A 20,619-nucleotide genomic window follows, 5' to 3' on the forward strand; every position below is an offset into this window, starting at 1 on the left:
GCATGTATGTAAGGTTCAAAATGTTCCTTGATTAAATACAGTAATTGCAAGTTGAAACCTATAGCCACCTGACAACAGAAAATAAGTACTTGGAAAGCCATTAAGAGAGAAAAGGCTATTCCCAGAAAAAATGTGAATTAAGACAACCAACTTCCTTAAGGCTACATCAGTCGTAATTATATATATACACGTCTGTTCACGACGCACACCAGCAACAGCATTACTTCCATTACAGTTAGGACATATTCAAAAAATTTGGTAATTTTATGTTGCTGCACAGTTAAAACACACAAAACAGTCAATAGTAAATCCCCTTCACTTCAGACACTGCAGATACAGTATTCACGCTGAATTTATTTTACTACATGTGGATTATTCGTGGTCCCGTACGTATTTCTAAAAACTACATATTCCCAGAGATTTCAATCCAAAGTTTCAGTTTATCAGAGTGAAACTATGCATTCATGTTTTCCCGACACACTGTGAGCAGGACGGTTCGGGCGCCAGAGAACAAAAAACCTGCTCGATAAGCGCCAGAAGTTCTTGGGGTCAGAAGTTCTCGGAAACCGCAACAGACAATTACCCAAACTTCATTGCTTTCGAGTTTAACTGGAGGGCTGGACTCCATCTTTGTGGGAAGTAGATTTGTGTTCTCTAATAAATACTACAAATGTCTTCATAATGAACTTGGGGCTCTGTATGAACAAACTGAAAATCTACAATCATTCAGTGCGTCATATGTGTGTCACGGGGCATCTTTTTGTCACAAAGTATGTAAAAGCAAAAGAAATTGTGTTCGTTGTGCAAATCAAACCTTAAAAATACTAACAATGCTCAGTTTCTAGCATCTCAAACCCAAAAACAGGACGGATGAAGCAAAATTGTACCGAGGACGCTGAAAAGTAGCAAAAACATCTGGATTTAAATGTATAAAATCTGCTATATTTGTTGTATTTTATTTTATATCTTTGATCTCCAGATACCGACCGATACTGAAACTAGTATCACAAAAAGAGATACTCATTTTAAAGATTATAAAAGAAAGGACAAGAACAACACACAAAACTGAAGCTCATGCCAAAATGCCACGGAGAGATGTATAACTAGATGATAATGAAGCAATAAAAATGTCCAAAGAATAGTAGTATAGCTAACAGTAATGGATGAATGATTGATATCTCGTAATAAAATGGACGGTAAAAACTTTAGAATTTAGGGAAACAACTAAAATCTTACATTTTTACAGCTTAAATTTTCAAAAATATTTAAATCTACATCAATATCTACATATCTAGTATATAAAATCACCAACCTTAGCTTTACCTGCAAGATTTATTTTCTTGTAATATGGATAACGTAGACAAATATCACCTGAATATGATGATAATTAAGAGTCAAGGACCTGCCACGCATATTAATGAGGCTGCGATGTCACTTAAACTCATTTCGATGTCAACAGTGGGCGAAGGACAGTCGAGTGAAGCAGATACTTTGTTCATCCCTGCTACACAAGCGCGTACTTTTCATAATAATTGTTGACCGGTGATTTATTTCTTTTGGAAACGGGACGTGATGTGCTCATTGTTATGTTGTTAGGGCCGTCACAAACTATAGTCTCTGCAGTTGACTAGTTAGGCCCGAGTGCCACAAGCTGGCGAGAGGCCTATTAATCTCGTAAGGCCGTGCGAAGCACGGCTGCGAAAGTGCGCACGTAGTGCGCACGAAATCGAGCGCGAAGCGCTCGCCCACTTCCAAACACTCACTAACGCACTCCTTCACTCATGCACGCCCCGTGCATACTAATTAGTAGTAGGAAAATGGAACATTACCGTTGTAAACGGGCGAAGCCCGTGCAAAAGTGCGCACTAAACGAGCACTTTACATTGCGATGACGACCGCGAAGCGGTCGTCATCCCCATATAAAGCACTCATTTGCGCTAAGTACCTCACAAATACGTTCCCCATCTCTTGCATGTTCCGTGCATATAAGCATGTAATGCAAAAATTGAACATTCAACTCAAAATTAACGAAAGTACCCGTCAGTGACCAGGGACCCACACCATGAGGTAGGAAAGCGCGAGCGCTTTCCGAAAATGTATAGTTTATGATATTTGAAAAATGGGAAACATTGTTTTCGCATCGGAATATTATTCTTTCTTCTTTCTTCTTCTCGGGACCAACCCCCCTATTTTTCACCCAGTGAACATTGACGAAAAGTCACAAAAATGTTCACACCTCTAAAAATCGTGCCTCTCTACATTCTGGCTATTTCCCTTTTCTAAAACAAAAAAAATTGGCGCGTCAGCGCCCCCAAATGTACCAAAAATGCATTGAGAGATGGGAAATGACCCAAAAAAAATCTGATCGTAGAATCATGAAATTTGGCGCCGAGGTAGATGGTGACAAGAGAAGTAAAAAATATTATTACGGCAACGCCGTCCGCCCAACCAAATGTCGGCCATATTGCTTCAAAAATGGCTAAACATGACTTCGGAGTTTTTCCAAACGTCGTACTTTTACGAACTCCTCCCAGGGCGTTGGCCCTAAAAAGCTGAAATTTGGTGAAAATGCTACTGAGGAGTGGGACATCAAAAGTTATCAAAATTACATTGATACCTCTCACGGTCTCTGTGCGGCGAAGCCGCAAACTGTAGCTAGAATTTCAGAAATCTCCCATATTTAAAATTTCTGCCGTTTGCGCAGATAAAGTCCGAATTGCGTCAAATTAGAATCAGTTGTTAAACTCTTTGCCCTAAACCTACTTGAAGTGAAATAAATTCATTTGGCGCCACAGCGCCCCCTACAGATTTTATATGGAGGTTAAATGTTTAGTTTTGCGAAATTTTATGAAATTTGACACACAACTCAATTTTGGCATCCCCATCAAAAAAGTCAATGAGACCCATGTCATAATTGTTATGGTGTTGCCGTAACGATGACCGAAACCTTTCATGTTATTCCAATGGGGAAATCGCCAGAACATGTTTACACTTTAGACTTTCACAAACTCCTCCCAGGGCGTTAGACATATTAACCTGAAATTTGGTGAGACTCATCTTAAGGACCATCAAAAGTTATCCACATTTTCATTCAAAGAGTCACGGTGTCTGTGCGGCAAAGCCGCACATTTTGCCAAGAATTCAAAATAAAATAGCTTTTTGATGGTAAAACAAAGGGGAGAAGATGTGACAGCGTCACAGATTCAGCAGTAGGCGTAATAAAAGGACAATTGGGGCGCGTTAGCGCCCCCTCCTCTTGCGGCGTGGCGGCGGTGTGGCGAGGGCCGATCATTGCCGCTTGCGGCTATATTTAGCGATTATTTTTGGGTATTTTATCGTGATTCCAGATCGTGTGTGAATTTCGTAACATAATTGAGCTGAATTTACGTCCGACAATCACTTCATGCAAAAATAAATTAAAATTAAAGCCGCAAGCGGCATCCAACGGCCCTCGCGGGCCGCCGGCCTTCCGACTCTGCACTCTCCATTTTACAGAGATGGCGCTAACGCGCCCTCATTGTCTAAGAACTAAGACCGCGACACATTGTACTTGTACAATGCTGTGCTTAACCAGTGCAAATGAACACAAATATCGGTCGAGACGTGACACTTGGAATAAAAATATGGATAACTTTTGATGCCCCGCTTGTGTAGATGATTTTCCCCAAATATGAGTTTGATCGGGCAATCGCCCTAGGAGGAGTTTGTTAAAGTGTGAAACATAAAAATGGTAATTTTAGAGATTTTGCGGTTTTCCTATTTGTGACATATATTTGTGGCTCCGCCGCACAGAGACCGTAGCACTTGGAATATAAATGTGGATAACTTTTGATGCCCCGCTTGTGTAGATGATATTCCCCAAAGTAAAGCTTGATCGAGCTATTGCCCACGGAGGAGTTTGTTAAAGTGTGAAGCGTAAATGTGAACATTTCATAGATTTAGCGCTTTTCCCATTTGTGACAGTATATTTGCAGCTCCACGGCACAGAGACCGTACCACTTAAAATCAAAATATGGATAACTTTTGATGCCCCGTTTGTGTAGATGATTTTCCCCAAATATGAACTTGATCAGGTATTCGCCCTAGGAGGAGTTCGTTAAAGTGTGAAGCGTAAAAATGTGTTGATTTGAGCGATTCTGCGATTTTCCCATAAGGATAACATGGGATGTTTCTGTCATCGCTACGGTTCCGCCGTAAAAATATGACTTTGGCTGTCATCCTTTTATGATCAGGATGGCAAATTAGAATTTTGTGCAAAATGTCATGTTATTTGGAAAAACTCTTGTTTATAGGCCACTCTGAAGGCCAAATAGTCAGAATTCTGGGAAACGTTTGCGGCTCCGTCGCACAGAAACCGTAAAAGTTATCCTTAAAATTTGGATAACTTTAGATGCACCACTTGTCTAGAGGACGTACACCGATTTTGAAGTCAGTGGGCAAAATGCACTAGGAGGAGTTCGTTAAAGTGTACCTAACCTAAAAATTTGGTAATTTGAGAGATTTTGCAGTTTTCCCATAGGGATAACATGGGAGGTTTCTGTCATCGCTACGACTACGCCGTAAAAATTTAGGCATTTTTGTGATTGGCTTTTGTGATCGGGACGGCAAAATAGAATTTTGGGTAAAGTTTAGAACATTTTGGTAAAACAAATTTTTGACCTTCAATGTTAATTTAAAGGTCACTCTGTAGGGGGCGCTATCGCGCCCATTTCAATTTTGTCATCCTAAACTGGTCCAAACTGGAAAGTTTAACAACTGATTCAAATTTGGTCCAAATCTGACTCGTTTTGATCAAATGGGAGCAATGTTTAGATTAGCAATATCCCAAAATAAGTTGTCCAACTTTGTGGCTGCGCCGCACGTAGACCGTAAAAGGTATCCCAAAAATTTGGATAACTTTAGATGCCCCACTTGTCCAGAGGATGTACACCGATTTTGAAGTCAGTGGGCAAAACGCCCTAGGAGGAGTTCGTCAAAGTTTGACGTGAACAAAATGGCTAACTCAGCGTGTTTTCATTTTCAAAGGAAGATGGCGGGCATAGGGTAAGTCTGGGGGCGTGGCCACAACCATATTTTTTTGTTGTCCTCACAAGAGGAATGCGTGTTCCGAATTTCGTAGCTCTACGACAAAGTTGACCTCGGGGCGTCTCCCATAGGCGCAATGTATTTTGACTTTTGTCGGTGGCGCTGTCGCGCCATTTTTTAACAAAAAAAAAATGGCCCGGAAAAAAATCTAATTTTTTGCCGATTCTGAATTTTGGGCAAAGTTTGGTGAGTTTTTGAGCATGTTCAGGGGGTCAAATTAGAGCTCAAAAAGCAGAAGAACAAGAAAAATTAAAGCCGCAAGCGGCCCTCGCGGGCCGCCGGCCTTCCGACTCTGCTCTCTGCATTTTACAGAGATGGCGCTAACGCAATTGTCTAAGAACTAAGACAGTGACACATTGGACATGTACAATGCTGCGCTTAACCAGTGCAAATGAACACAAATGTCGGTCAAATGTGCAGCTCCAGCGCACAGAGACAGTGACACTTGGAATAAAAATATGGATAACTTTTGATGCTCCGCTTGTGTAGATTATTTTCCCAAAATATGAGCTTGATCGAGCTATTGCCCACAGAGGAGTTCATTAAAGTGTGAAGCATAAATGTGAACATTTCAAGGATTTGGCGTTTTTCCCATTTGTGACATTTATTTGCGGCTCTACCGCACAGAGACCGTAGCACTTAGAATCAAAATATGGATAACTTTTGATGCCCCGCTTGTGTAGATGATTCTCCCCAAATATGAACTTGATCGGGTAATCGCCCTAGGAGGAGTTCGTTAAAGTGTGAAGTGTAAAAATGTGGTCATTTTAGAGATTTTGCGGTTTCCCCATAGGGATAACATGGGATGTTTCTGTCATCGCTACGGCTACGCTGTACAAAATATGACTTTGGCTCCCATACTTTTAATTTGGGGATGGCAAATGAGAATTGTGTGCAAAATGTCATGTCATTTGGAAAAACTCTTGTTTATAGGCCACTCTGAAGGCCAAATAGTCCAAATTCTGCGAAAAGTTTGCGGCTCGGCTGCACAGAGACCGTAAATGTTATCCATAAAATTTGAATAACCTTAGATGCCCCACTTGTCTAGAGGAGGTACACCGATTTTGAGATCGGTGGGCCAAACGCACTAGGAGGAGTTTGTTAAAGTGTGAAGCATAAATGTGAACATTTCAAGGATTTGGCGTTTTTCCCATTTGTGACAGTATATTTGCAGCTCCACGGAAAACAAATGTCGGTCAAATGTGCAGCTCCAGCGCACAGAGACAGTGACACTTAAAATCAAAATATGGATAACTTTCGATGCCCCGTTTGTGTAGATGATTTCCCCAAATATGAACTTGATCGAGCTATCGCCCTGGGAGGAGTTCGTTAAAGTGTGAAGCGTAAAAATGTGGTCATTTTAGAGATTTCGCTGTTTTCCCATTTGTGACATATATTTGCGGGTCCGCCACACAGAGACCGTAGCACTTAGAATCAAAATATGGATAACTTTTAATGCCCTGCTTGTGTAGATGATTTTCCCCAAATATGAGTTTGATCGGACAATCGCCCTAGGAGGAGTTTGTTAAAGTGTGAAGCGTAAAAATGTGGTGATTTGAGGGATTTTGCGATTTTCCCATAAGGATAACATGGGAAGTTTCTGTCATCGCTACGACTACGCGGTAAAAATTTAGGCATTTTTCTGATTAGCTTTTTTGATCGGGACGGCAAAATAGAATTTTGGGTAAAGTTTAGACAATTTTGGTAAAACTAATTTTTGACCTTCAATGTTAATTTAAAGGTCACTCTGTAGGGGGCGCTATCGCGCCCATTTCAATTTTGTCATCCTAAACTGGTCCAAACTAGAAAGTTTTACAACTGATTCAAATTTGGTCCTAATGGGACTGGTTTTGATCAAATGGGAGCAATTTTTAGATTTGCAATATCCCAAAATAAGTTGTCCAACTTTGCGGCTGCGCCGCACACAGACCGTAAAAGGTATCCCAAAAATTTGGATAACTTTAGATGCACCACTTGTCTAGAGGACGTACACCGATTTTGAGGTTGGTGGGCAAAACTCACTAGGAGGAGTTCGTCAAAGTTTGACGTGAACAAAATGGCTAACTCAGCGTATTTCCATTTTCAAAGGAAGATGGCGGCCATAGGGTAAGTCTGGGGGCATGGCCACAATAATATTTTGTTTTTGTCCTCACAAGAGGAATGCGTGTCCCGAATTTCGTAGCTTTACGCCAAAGTTTACCTCGGGGCGTCTCCCATAGGCGCAATGTATTTTGACTTTTGTCGGTGGCGCTGTCGAGCCATTTTTTGAGGGGAAAAAAATGGCTCAGAAAAAATAAAAAATTTTGCCGATTCTGAATTTTGGGCAAAGTTTGGTGAGTTTTTGAGCATGTTCAGGGGGTCAAATTAGAGCTCAAAGCGCAGATGAAGAACAAAAAAAATATATATATATAGCCGCAAGCGGCAATGATCGGCCCTCGCCACGCCGCCGCCACGCCGCCGCCACGCCGCAAGAGGAGGGGACGCTAACGCGCCCCAATTGTCCTTTTATTACGCCTACTGCTGAATCTGTGACGCTGTCACATCTTCTCCCCTTTGTTTTACCATCAAAAAGCAATTTTATTTTGAATTCTTGGCAAAATGTGCGGCTTTGCCGCACAGACACCGTGACTCTTTGAATAAAAATGTGGATAACTTTTGATGGTCCACCCCTGAAGATGAGTCTCACCAAATTTCAGGTTAATAGGGCTGACGCCCTAAGAGGAGTTTGTGAAAGTCTAAAGTGTAAACATGTTCTGGCGATTTCCCCATTGGAATAACATGGAAGGTTTCGGTCATCGTTACGGCAAAGCCATAACAATTATGACATGGGTCTCATTGACTTTTTTGATGGGGATGCCAAAATTGAGTTGTGTGTCAAATTTCATATAATTTTGCAAAACTAAATATTTAACCTCCATATAAAATCTGTAGGGGGCGCTGTGGCTCCAAATTAATTTATTTCACTTCAAGTAGGTTTAGGGCAAAGAGTTTAACAACTGATTCTAATTTGACACAATTCGGACTTTATCTGCGCAAACGGCAGAAATGTTAAATTTGGGAGATTTCTGAAATTCTTGCTACAGTTTGCGGCTTCGCCGCACAGAGACCGTGACAGGTATCAATGTAATTTGGATAACTTTTGATGTCCCACTCCTCAGTAGCATTTTCACCAAATTTCAGGTTTTTAGGGCCAACGCCCTGGGAGGAGTTCGTAAAAGTACTACGTTTGGAAAAACTCCAAAGTCATGTTTAGCCATTTTTGAAGCAATATGGCCGACATTTGGTTGGGCGGACGGCGTTGCCGTAATAATATTTTTTACTTCTCTTGTCACCATCTACCTCTGCGCCAAATTTCATGATTCTACGATCAGATTTTTTTTTGGGTCATTTCCCATCTCTCAATGCATTTTTGGTACATTTGGGGGCGCTGACGCGCCAATTTTTTTAATTTTAGAAAAGGGAAATAGCCAGAATGTAGAGAGGCACGATTTTTAGAGGTGTGCAAATTTTTGTGACTTTTCGTCAATGTTCACTGGGTGAAAAATAGGGGGGTTGGTCCCGAGAAGAAAGAAAGAAAGAAAGAATAATATTCCGATGCGAAAACAATGTTTCCCATTTTTCAAATATCATAAACTATACATTTTCGGAAAGCGCTCGCGCTTTCCTACCTCATGGTGTGGGTCCCTGGTCACTGACGGGTACTTTCGTTAATTTTGAGTGGGCTCCGCCACTTTGTGTTTTTGGCCCTCTATACAGTAATAATGTTCAATTTTTGCATTACATGCTTATATGCACGGAACATGCAAGAGATGGGGAATGTATTCGTGAGGTACTTAGCGCAAATGAGTGCTTTATATGGGGATGACGACCGCTTCGCGTCGTCATCTCAATGTAAAATGCTCGTTTAGTGCGCACTTTTGCACGGGCTTCGCCCGTTTACAACGGTAATGTTCCATTTTCCTACTACTAATTAGTATGCACGGGGCGTGCATGAGTGAAGGAGTGCGTTAGTGAGTGTTTGGAAGTGGGCGAGCGCTTCGCGCTCGATCGCACTTTCGCAGCCGTGCTTCGCACGGCCTTACGAGATTAATAAGCCTCTCGCCAGCTTGTGGGAGCAATAGGCCCTCCGCCCTGCTGGGGCTCGGGCCTAATAATAAAAATAATAATATTTTTAGCAAAAACAATAAAGTCGTTTCCACTATAACAACAAATTATACATTGTTGGAAAGCTCTAAGCCTTCCCCATGCCGCCATGGGGTGGAATCATCATTACGAGCGCTTACGCGCTCGTCACTCCCTATTCCGTCAGGATGCCCCGCCCACTCCCCATAGACTTCCATTGATTTGAGCAGATACAAGCATGGCCCATGCCTGCGGCATGGATTCTCGCGTACGGGACGATGCCAGGAGGGTTTTTGGAGGAATGCAGCGCTTCGCGCTGCTGTTGTCAACAATGAGTGAATGGGCTACGCCCATTCACTCATTGTTGACTATTTCTGTCATAGCAGGAGTAAGTATGCATGATCCATGCCTTCGGCATGGGCTAGTTCACTGTACTTGCCAGGGGCGACGGGGCCCAATCAGACAGTTGCAACGCTGCGGGAGCAATAGGCCCTCCGCCCTACTGGGGCTCGGGCCTAATGATAATAAGACCATTAATTAGAGGTGGGCGATTAAAAAAATATGGCGATTGTTGTTAGATATGTGAAATTTGAATATTGAGTGCATTGTTTTTTTTTTTTTTAAGAAAGCTACAAAAAGATCATATTAATGTGATGAGAATTAAGATGTCGTCAACTTAAATAAATCTCAACTAATATGATTAAAGACATGCTTTAACGCATTTTGTCAGATTGGCCACAAATGAAGCTCTATTCATTCATTTTTTTTGTCAATATCTCCCCCCATATCATTCATGTTGCAGCGTAGCTAATCAGCCTGGTTACAAAGTACAGTGAGGAGGGCAGAAGTAGTGAAATCAAGTGCAGGCCCCCGCTTTCCCTCCTGGGTGTCGAGTCGCCATCTGGTAGCCATCAGTTGCACGCACAGGAAGAGGCGGCCGTGCCTCTGCTGTGGCGCCTTTTCTCCCACCGAGCGGCAGCAACAATGGGCCGGAGCAGCGGAGGCAGGCCCGTCCCGTGCGGCGGAGGCAGGCCCGTCCCGTGCGGCGGAGGCAGGCCCGTCCCGTGCGGCGGAGGCAAGCCCGTCCCGTGCGGCGGAGGCAGGCCTGTCCTGTGCGGCAGAGGGCCGAGGTAGCGGGGGGCCGAGGCAGCGCGGCGGCCGCATTCCTCCCAACTGCGTCTGCCAACGAGCTCTAGGAACGAGGAACTGACAGAGGAAGGTGGCGAGTGCTGCTGCAGCGCCAAAGTGATGCTAGCACTATTGATCATCGTGGTGGTGTTTACCAGCCTGATTTCAATTAGGGCTGAGCGAGATGGAGAAAAATAATAACTAAATTGTTTGTCATCATATTTGTCAATCTCAGTTATAATTTTTGATTTACTTTGGTCTTTTCAAAAACGAAATAAGAATGGCTTTTAGTAATTATTTCATAAACATTAACTATACAGACATTTAAAGGCGTAATGGACGATTTTTCGGCGATTTGAGAACTCAGGCGGAAGTGCGCATGTGCCGACGCGGCTGCAGGTGAGTGGTACGTTTTATGATCGATACGTGGCAGGACTAATCGGCAGTCCACGCCACGAGGAAATGAGACTCAGACTTGGGCCAAAAAAATCGTCCATTACGCCTTTAATCTGGGCCATTTGATACTAAAAACACTCACATAATATTTTTTTGTTTGTTTTTTGCTTAAATTAAAGGCGGTATGGACGATTTTTCGGCGATTTGAGAACGCAGGCGGAAGTGCGCATGCGCACTCCCCCGTGCGGACCGATACAACACACACGTGCGTTTGTTTATTAGCGCAACGGAGCGCATCGCATCGCTCGTCTCCCGTAGATTTCTGTCCACTTCTGCGTCAGCTCGAACTGTCTTTCTCCGTCTTCATTTTGCCCCGTACACTGAGGGAACTATATTATGATAGATCCATGCGCTTAGGCACACGGAAACGTGGGGACGAGCCTGACGCGGCTGCAGGTGAGCGGTAGGTGCGTTTTATGATTGATACGTGGCAGGACAAATGATTTATCCACGCCACGAGGAAATATGATACAAAATTTGCTGAAAAAAATCGTCCATACCACCTTTAAATTGGAAAGACAAAAAAAAAAAACACCCATCGCAATTTACAGGCAGCATGAATCAAAGTGAAGAAAGTCGCAATGATCCAAAACGGACTATGTAATTAAGTGTCTTATAATCATATCATGTGCACGGTGGCAAAGGCGGTTAGTGCGCCTTATATATGGATTACTTCTGGTTGTGCTCACTGACCTTGAAGCAATTTTGTGTGGGACACGTTTCGCTTAATGCGCTTTATAGCTCGATGCGCCTTATATATGGACAATGATCGAAAATAGACCATTCATTGACAGTGCGCCTTATAGTGTGGAAAATACGGAATCTGGAATTCTGGATTAAAATGTCAACAAAACAAAATACAGCATGCCATCGGTCTAATACATATATTGCCCATTTAAAAGAGTGCTGGAAATACAAAACTACAGTTCTCAGTTACTTCATTTCCAAAGAGTGGAGAGGCTTCTATCATCTGTGTTTAATAATAGCTGCACTTCAAACTCCTGCACATGGCACCGTGTCAAATAGAACAAATGTATCCTTTTACATCTGCGCAGAGTCGTGTTCCCAAAGAGTGCGCGCGGCCCGGTTCCCGAGACACAAAACAGGAAAACCGTGTCTGCGTAGGAACCCGCTTGTGGGCGCTCACCGTAAACAGCCGCGTCGGGCAAAAAGAGACGTGTTTACCGAATGTTATGTCAATCTTGACCCAGCAGTTCATCCAGAACCTGAGGCGTGATAGAAAGTAAATACGCTAGGCACGGCTGAAGTGGAAAGAGGGGATTTGATCTTGCTCGAAGATGGTCCACCCTGGTATATTACGGTGTCCACTAGACACACTCTTATTTTTTACAATAGTTAAAGTTGGGTTTGGACCGTATAAATAAATGAATTGAATATATGTATTTAAAAAGCTTCCGCAAACTGTGACTGAGAGGTATAAAGTCAACTTTGGTGTTTTTCTTTTCATCTCCAGTCTTTAAATAAATAGAACCTAAATTAGTAGGTTAGTCGTTTTCACACACAATGGTGAATACTACACTCATGTTAAGATTCTGTACATAACAATTAAATATAGGTTATAAAAAGTGAATTATGCACAACATTTCCTCCAGATAAGTGCAGTTTTGGCTGCCAACAAGTGGAGTTTGTATTAAAGCAGTATAGTTTAGTCTTTGTGGTGACTTCTCTTCCTGGTGTGATGACAAGTCTTGCGAGAAACATGTCGTTTAGAAGAGTTCATTGATGAAATGCAGACTGGCCACAATGCCATTGTGTTTATGAGCTGAATTTAAACAATAATTACAGACACATATTGTAATAAGTATGAGTATGACTGTAAGCGCTCAATTACAAGAGGACAGAACAATAAAGTGGCATTATGTACAATAACTACAACAGAGTAATAAAGATGTCTCCACAGATGATATAGGAGGCCACAGTGAAAGCGATCCTCATATATGTTACACGGAGGTGGCAGACTGGGACAAACGTGGCCAGTAAGATAACTATAGTAGTGCCACATATGAATCTTTAATGTCTATTTGTTTGTAATGGGTACTCAATTATTAATGGCACATGCAATCCATTTTCAAGCTGTGGTAGATCACACAACAGTTCTCCAAATGCACAGGCCGGCAAATGTGGTGATCGGGACACAGTCCAGTGGCTCTTCTTTGTTAGCAAAGAGGCTAATGCTGCACAAGTGGAGCTCTGTGCGCTGCAGGGCAGCCTGTTTGTTTGTTTCTCCAGGCTTGTACTCGGGTTTGTTCTGTGCTTCACTTTCTAAGAGCATTCAATGAATACTTGACTTATCAAAAATATGTTTTTTTTTTCTCCGTTGTCAATTTTTTTGTAGACATATTTTGTCTTGGCTAATAACATATGTTTTCCTGTAAGCCTCAGTTAGATAAAGAAGTTTCACTTCCATTAACAGAAGAAGTGCACTTTGCACTGGCCAAGCAGCAGAGAAGTCCCAGCTACAGGGAGCCTGTCCTTAACAGGCCTGAGACGTGGACCCTGGGTTCAATACTTTCCTTCTTCCGGTCGGTCTGCACCCTCACACTGCTGAGGCCACATTAGGGGCTGCACAATGTGTTCTACAAAACCATAATCAGTTTGTAGTGGCTATGAGCACTACAGACTGAACAATCTGCAGTACATGAACACATCTCACTAGCTTCAGAGGAGACAGCAGTGAATGCTCACACATGAGGCCTGTTGGTGCCAGAATATACTGACCACAGCTAAAACAGAGAACTCTTCACATTTCTCTGTCATCCATCCATCCATCCATTTTCTACCGCTTGTTCCCTTTCGGGGTCGCGGGTGACTGGAGCCTATCCCAGTGACTTCGGGCCTTAGGCGGGGTACATCCTGGACAGTGGCCAACTCGTCACAGGGCCATTTCTCTGTCAGTGTGCGTTAAATCATAGTAGCAGAACTTTCAGTGACACATTGTTACATAGAGTCAAGAGTCAGAAACGATACTGTGATCCTTCTCAAGAAACACCACCACAGCATTCTCCGGCTGTTGCAATATTGTGCTTTCACAGCTCCAAACGTAAAGAAACAAAAGAAGAAAATTGGAACCAGATGGAAAATGCAGTGTCAATGAAACAGAAAACCACAGAGGATTAAGTTATGATAGATTTTGGCTGAGAAAGTTCTTCTAAAGCAATAGAGGCTAAAAGTGATGCCCCGGATGAGACATAAAGGTTGGAAATGAGTTGCTTTTGCTGCTACATTCACTCTGCACAATGTAAACATGAAAAGACACATGGCCTTCTGACAATGGCAATAAAACAAGCACAGGTTCGACTCGTGGGACTTTCAACATGTTGCCACACTCGACAAGAACCAGGAAGGCAGCGCTGTTGGGAAAGCCGTTGGATGGCTGTTGAGTTCAGACAGGAAAACCTCTCACAAGTGTTCACCTTTGAGCCGGGCCAATCAGCAGCAGCGCCTTGGAGGCAAACTTTGCCCTGAGTGGCTAATCGGGTAAGCCGGGGGGCCCTTGCTCGGGACAGGGGCTTACGCCGACACCTACTAAGAGTACCCGCTTCACGTTACTTTGTTTTTGTGTTCAGCTCTGGAATTCACCGCTTTGTTTGGCTTCTGTATGAAGGAAATATACTAAAGAGGAACCAAGAGTCGCACTAAATCTGTCATAACGTTGGAATATGCACACTAGACGTTTCTGAAGACTGTGCTCAAGTTCACTTCACAGTTATACTTGGCGTAATATTGAAGTGCGTCTAATTGCAGATTTACACATTTAAACTTGTGATTTTTTATCCTGTAACGCCGAATAGTACATAAATAATACCTCACGTGGTTCTTTTAACAATAAAAAACAGTACAAGATAATCCAGATAATAAATTATACAAAAACAATTGTTGGAACTAAATGAAGAAATGACATTTATAGAACAAAATTGAACAGGTAAACATTCAAATCTGAGATAGTAGTGTTGTACGGAGACATAATTGCCCATTTAGTTGAAAGTGTGTTAATCAGGAGTACTTTGGGAGCATCTTTTACCTTTCACGGTGCACAAAGCTCACACCAAAACAACACCTACTCCTACACGACAACATTCAGACCAATTAATCACCTGAAAACCCAGAGCCAAGACCGGTCTCTCAACGGCACTTACGCTTAGACGACTTTACGTTCAAATAAACGTATCAACTCCTGTTCACAAACAAGCCGCAACATAAACCCATGGAAGAGCTTAACAGTTGAACAATTTGCCAAAAAAAATTATAAAATAAAAGACCTGTCAGCACTTTGATGTCGTAAAAAGAATTGATCATTTAAAAGGCGTTAAAAGATTGTGTGAAATATGTCAAGAAAAAAGACAGAAAACACAGAATGCCGTGATTCTGATATTTTTGTTCTCATAAAATTACCGTAAAGTTCTGACTATAAACCTCAATTTTTTCACACGCTTTGAAAAGGCCCTGTGGCTTATACATTGACAGGGCTGATTTATAGATTTTAATGGGCAAACTGCTTCTAGGGGCGCTATATCTCACTCGCCAAGTACGAGAGCAGAAGCAGAGCCAGACGTGGAGAGGGCAGAGGCAGGTATATCAGCTGACACAGAGGGTAGACACTTTTTCTCAATGTAAAGCTTCAAAACGCTGCGTGTTCCTATTGCGCGTGTCGATCTGGACGAGAAAGGGCAATTCAGATGGCACCTAAAGGAGGAGTCACAAAGATCAACAAAGAGTGCCGAAAATAAGGTTCGACAGAGCGAGGGTTGGATGATTTTGGGGGACAAATCAAATCGCATCGAGTTTCGCATTTACGTTCACCAATCGTACTCATAGTGCTACTCAACGTACTCAAGCGTTTTGACTTCCAGGCGCATTTACACTGGGAGAAGTGTGAAATCTGAACTGCTAAACTAATACACGTTTCAGAATATGAAGTCTAAACTACAGGGCGTGTCATTACTGTAAATATTTAGTGTGTGCAGCCATTTGAGGGGCATCGAATACATGAAAAGTACTATACAAATACAGATTGACTGATTGACTGATAAAGACAGTATATATTCTATTACTTAAATCAGTTTCTTTGCAATTTGCGTTGTGTATAAAATGCAATATATTATGGGTATATTTGAGCAAGGGTTGTCAAAAAGTATTGAAAATCAAACACTAATTGATACTAAAACTATGTCAAAAGTACAGTACATTTGAGCAAGTATTGATACTAAAACTATGTCAAAAGTATAGTACATTTGAGTAAGTATCGATACTAAAACTATGTCAAAAGTATAGTACATTTGAGTAAGTATCGATAATAAAACTATGTCAAAAGTACAGTACATTTGAGCAAGTATCGATACTAAAACTATGTCAAAAGTACAGTACATTTGAGCAAGTATCAATACTAAAACTATGTCAAAAAAGTATTTAAAAAAATAAAATCAGATCACACCGTCAGGACATTTTAGCTTTTTGAAAACAGTTTTAGACAGATCTTCAATGTTTTCAGAATAAGATCACGCGGTATTATGAAGTATTTACTATAATTTCGTGTTGAATATGATAATTATTTTTGTGGCTGTGTTTGATCACATTTTAGTTCCGCAACAACACCAAAGCTAAAGCTAATTTTCAGTTAGTTTGAGCCATTACGATCGCAGTCCGAGCTCCGTGCCGACAAATTACAAGCGTTGAGAGTCGCTTCCCATTTGGAGCCGTAGTCCACGACAAACCCGACAATGCGGCGATGAAGAACAATCAGATCTAGAGGTTGCTACGGACGCGATCGTTAGCGAAGACGAGGCTATCCGTTTTCAGCGAAGGTCACACCTCCGCTCCCTCGCACGTCAATAGCCCCCGACGGCCTTGCCGCCATCGAGACGACATTTCTACCGTAAACAGCAAGTAATTTTCACTTTCATACCTAAAGTGAAAGCGACGTGTACAACCAACGGAAACTCGCAACACCTGACACTGCGGCATCCCCCAATCAGATGCTGCCTTGCGTTTTTGCCACAGCGATTCGGTTTTAAAGCCGTTTCTACGTTAAAAAAGCTTTGGTTGCGGTACTCTTCTCAAAAGCTGAAGACTGCGTAACTCAATCTCAATATTAGCCATCCACGAGGGAAAACCGCAATAGCCGAGCAGATAGCTTATTCTCTTCAAGTGAATTGCTCTCCTCTTTTGTTAATCTGAGCTGCTGTTCTTCTTCTTCTTCTTCTAGGAGTCGGCAGAACAACAAATTACGTGGTCAACCTGGAAAAGTCATTGGCTGCGTGACCGTCTTGTCCTCGCTAATGTGTTATACCGTATTATCCGGACTATAAGTTGCAACTTTTTTCATAGTTTTGCCCGGGGTGCGACTTTATACTTACTCCGGAGCGACTTATATGTGATATTATTTGTTATTTTCACACTTGTAACTGCATTTCATACTCCAGTGCAACTTATATGTTTTTTTCTTCTCTATTATGCATTTTTTGGCTGATGCGACTTATAGTCCGGAAAATACGGTAATTTGAAATGATAACACTGGGTCATGTGTGCCGGTTTACCCCGACTGATCACGCCAAACTTAAAAAACATGTTATGGTTTTAAAATCCTTGATCGAGTAAGTGATTTTGCTTTATTTTTTGGTAAAGTGACACAGCCAAATAGCTTAAACTCCAGCTATTTCATCCTCTGGCAGCGTACGAGGAGTAACCATACACACGTGACTTCCCAAGCTAATCGATATATGGCGTTATGGATTGAAGGAAATCGATCGGATCCTTAAGGGTTCAAATAGAAGACTGTGGAGTGACAGACAATCAGTCCAAATCATGATTCTGGAAATGTATGGAAGAAGGAGTCGACCAAAAGCAATAGCTAAAAGACAGCAGCAGAAAATGATCAGCAAAACAGAAGAAACATACAACATAACAGCGCAAAGAAACATACAACATACAACACAACAGCGTGAAGAAACATACAACATAACATACAACACAACAGCGTGAAGAAATATACAACACAACAGCGTAAAGAAATATACACATACAACACAACAGCGTGAAGAAACATACAACATACAACACAACAGCGTGAAGAAACATACAACATAACATACAACACAACAGCGTGAAGAAACATACAACATACAACACAACAGCGTAAAGAAATATACAACATACAACACAACAGCGTGAAGAAACATACAACATACAACACAACAGAGTGAAGAAACATACAACACAACAGCGTAAAGAAATATACAACATACAACACAACAGCGTGAAGAAACATACAACATACAACACAACAGCGTAAAGAAATATACAACACAACATACAACACAACAGCGTGAAGAAACATACAACATACAACACAACAGCGTGAAGAAACATACAACATACAACACAACAGCGTAAAGAAATATACAACATACAACACAACAGCGTGAAGAAACACACAACACAACAGCGCGAAGAAACACAGCACGGAGAAAGAAAACAAAAACGCGACACAAATAAACGTATCCAACCGACGCGACGCACTCGGCTCCGGTGCGTAAACGCGCCCAGGACGCGGCACGGCGAAACCAACAGCTCATGATGCGTTTTGTGTTTGTTTTGTTACAACTGTGAGAACAAAGTGTGACAAACATAAAGCGGACTTACGTAACGTCTCAACTTTTTCTCAGGAGGAGACTTTCTGAGCCAGCCCGAGCACACCACCTCTCCCCCGCTCATATCGGCGCCCTTCCCTCGCCTCCTTCTCGCGGAGTTCGGAGCTTGTTTTGCCGTCGTTCGTTTTTTGGGGAGTGTCGTCTCCTTTTTCTTCTGCTTCTTCGTCTCCTTCTCCGTCTCCTCCTCGCCGCGTGCCCGAAAAGAACAACAACGGCGGCGGCGGCGGTGTTACGGGGCTCGAATGACAAAGTTCGCTACGTCGGCGGCGGCGCACGGCGTTTCACGCGGAATACCGTCGCGTTTCCTCCGCTGCGAAAGTCGACGAGGCGCGAGCTCTTTTGAAATGCACGGACCAGATTTCGAACGCGCGCTCCGTGTCCCGGGGAGCGTCACAAAGGCTCCGCGGCGCCGCCTTTTGCGCGAAGAACTGCGGTGGCACCGGGGGGTCAAAATAACAACAACAAGAAGAAGTCGGGAGCCGCGCCGCCAAGTTTGGTCGTTAACCGTGACGCGTCGCGCCGCTCCGCGTCCGAGTGGAGAGATTCCCAGTTCGCGCGATCAGGTGTGAACGTCCCGCACTGGCGCCGAGCATAGTTCACGTTGTTTGTTGTTGTTGTTTTTTGTTGTTGTTGTTGTTGTTGTTGTTGTTGTTGTTGTTTAAAAGTGTTCTTCTGAGGAAACACGCGGGCTACGGCGACCTTTCCGCGCAGTTTACTCCCATGCTTCCTTCATTGTGATTGACAGGGTGGCTCCGTCTTTCCCTAAACTCAGCCTCGTAGGAACACGCGTGTGTCAAGCTGCGGGCGCGCGACAAGAGACTACCGGAAGTAGACGCACAATAGTCGTTAATTCTACTCTAATTACGTTGAATAAATGTGTTTCGGTCATCGCGTTAATGACTTAAAACGATTGGACCGCACGTTGTATTTTCAAGTGGTGGTTTTGAGAATTATAAAGCAAAAAGGAAATGTCACATGTGACTTTTATTTTTGACTTTGTGCGTTTTAAGTTTTATTTTTCTTTGGATGCCTCGCCTTACTAAATTCTTATTCTCAGTTTTACCTAATTTGTTTCTTTTTTGTCTTGTCTTGTTTTATTTTATTTATTTATGTATTCATTTATTTTGGGTGTGGCTTTGTGGTTTTAAATAAAAAAAATTAAAAAAAGAATAATAATTCCATAGAGACCAAGATTATTTTTATTTTATTAGTAAATTCTCAATTTATGGATTCCTTATTTGATTGTATATACTTTGGTTCCTATGTTTGTGAATTTTGTTCAGACAATAAACCTTTTTTCAGATTCTGATTAATAATCATAATAATTATGGTTTTATGATTTTGAATTTTGAAAAAAATAAATGAATAATACAAAATAATGAAATAATAATAGAATCATAAAGGAATTTCTCTGTGATGTTAGAACTCTCAAAACACACGTAAATAAATCACATCGTATTAAAATACACGATATTTCGCTTTAAATCGCGCATGAAATCAACTTTACACATAATGAACATCGCCATCCACGTTCACAGTGAAGTCCGATTGATTTTATTTGTGAAGGGATCTACCGGAAGCTCGCTTGCGACGCACGCGGTCTTTACGCGGCTGGTGTAGTGGAGGGGCCCTTGGGCGGGGTGGCGGCACTGAGCTGGGAAAAAGGAGAGCCTGGGACTCGGCGGGACGTGCGGTGCGGGACTATTCCATGTATCTATTATATCATGGACTATTCCCGCACACAAAAGACAGGCTCGTGTGTGGCCCGCGGGATCAAACGGGCAACACAACAAGTCATTTAAGACGTGACAAACGACCGGGAACCTAACACAAAATCACATTGTATTCCATATGCACGCGCGCACTCACTATTGTGCAGCGGGTGCGACCTGCTGTGAAACGGTTTAATCAGCCCAGATCATTGTCTGTTATTAACAATTAAGACGAGCTGAAGCCTGAAACAGTGATTCCGTGCGGCTTTCCCAAACATGTCCCGCGTGTTTCCAGCGAATGGAGGGTGGAATTTGAGGAATCCCGTTGGAATGCTATTGTCACTCTCCCGGAGGATGTGCCCTGCAAGAAGTCCCGTGATTAATGACTTTGCTGTTGTGCAGACTCATTATTGCCCTTTCTACAGCCACTGATGGAGGAATAGAAGCAC

At 42.4% G+C, this 20,619-nt stretch overlaps 1 protein-coding gene across 10 annotated transcripts in view; it reads right to left on the reverse strand.

Moving 5' to 3' along the window:
- gab1 (GRB2-associated binding protein 1) overlaps nt 1-18,616 on the reverse strand; it is a 77,464-nt gene extending 58,848 nt beyond the window's left edge. For 6 of the 10 annotated variants that reach the window (XM_072462294.1, XM_072462293.1, XM_072462291.1 and 3 more), the window contains exon 1: nt 18,451-18,615. In XM_072462294.1, the coding sequence (XP_072318395.1) occupies nt 18,451-18,522 (72 nt within the window). In that variant the 5' untranslated portion in view covers nt 18,523-18,615. Of the gene's footprint in view, nt 1-18,450 lie in introns of all 10 variants that reach the window. The other 4 variants (XM_072462297.1, XM_072462296.1, XM_072462292.1 and 1 more) reach the window with 2 other exon arrangements.
- Between the last annotated feature and the right edge of the window lie 2,003 nt (nt 18,617-20,619).

The sequence above is a fragment of the Eucyclogobius newberryi genome, unplaced genomic scaffold (genome assembly GCF_026437365.1).
Source record: "Eucyclogobius newberryi isolate DKJ021-1_F unplaced genomic scaffold, fEucNew1.0.hap1 SCAF_4, whole genome shotgun sequence".
NCBI classification, from domain to species: Eukaryota; Metazoa; Chordata; class Actinopteri; order Gobiiformes; family Gobiidae; genus Eucyclogobius; species Eucyclogobius newberryi.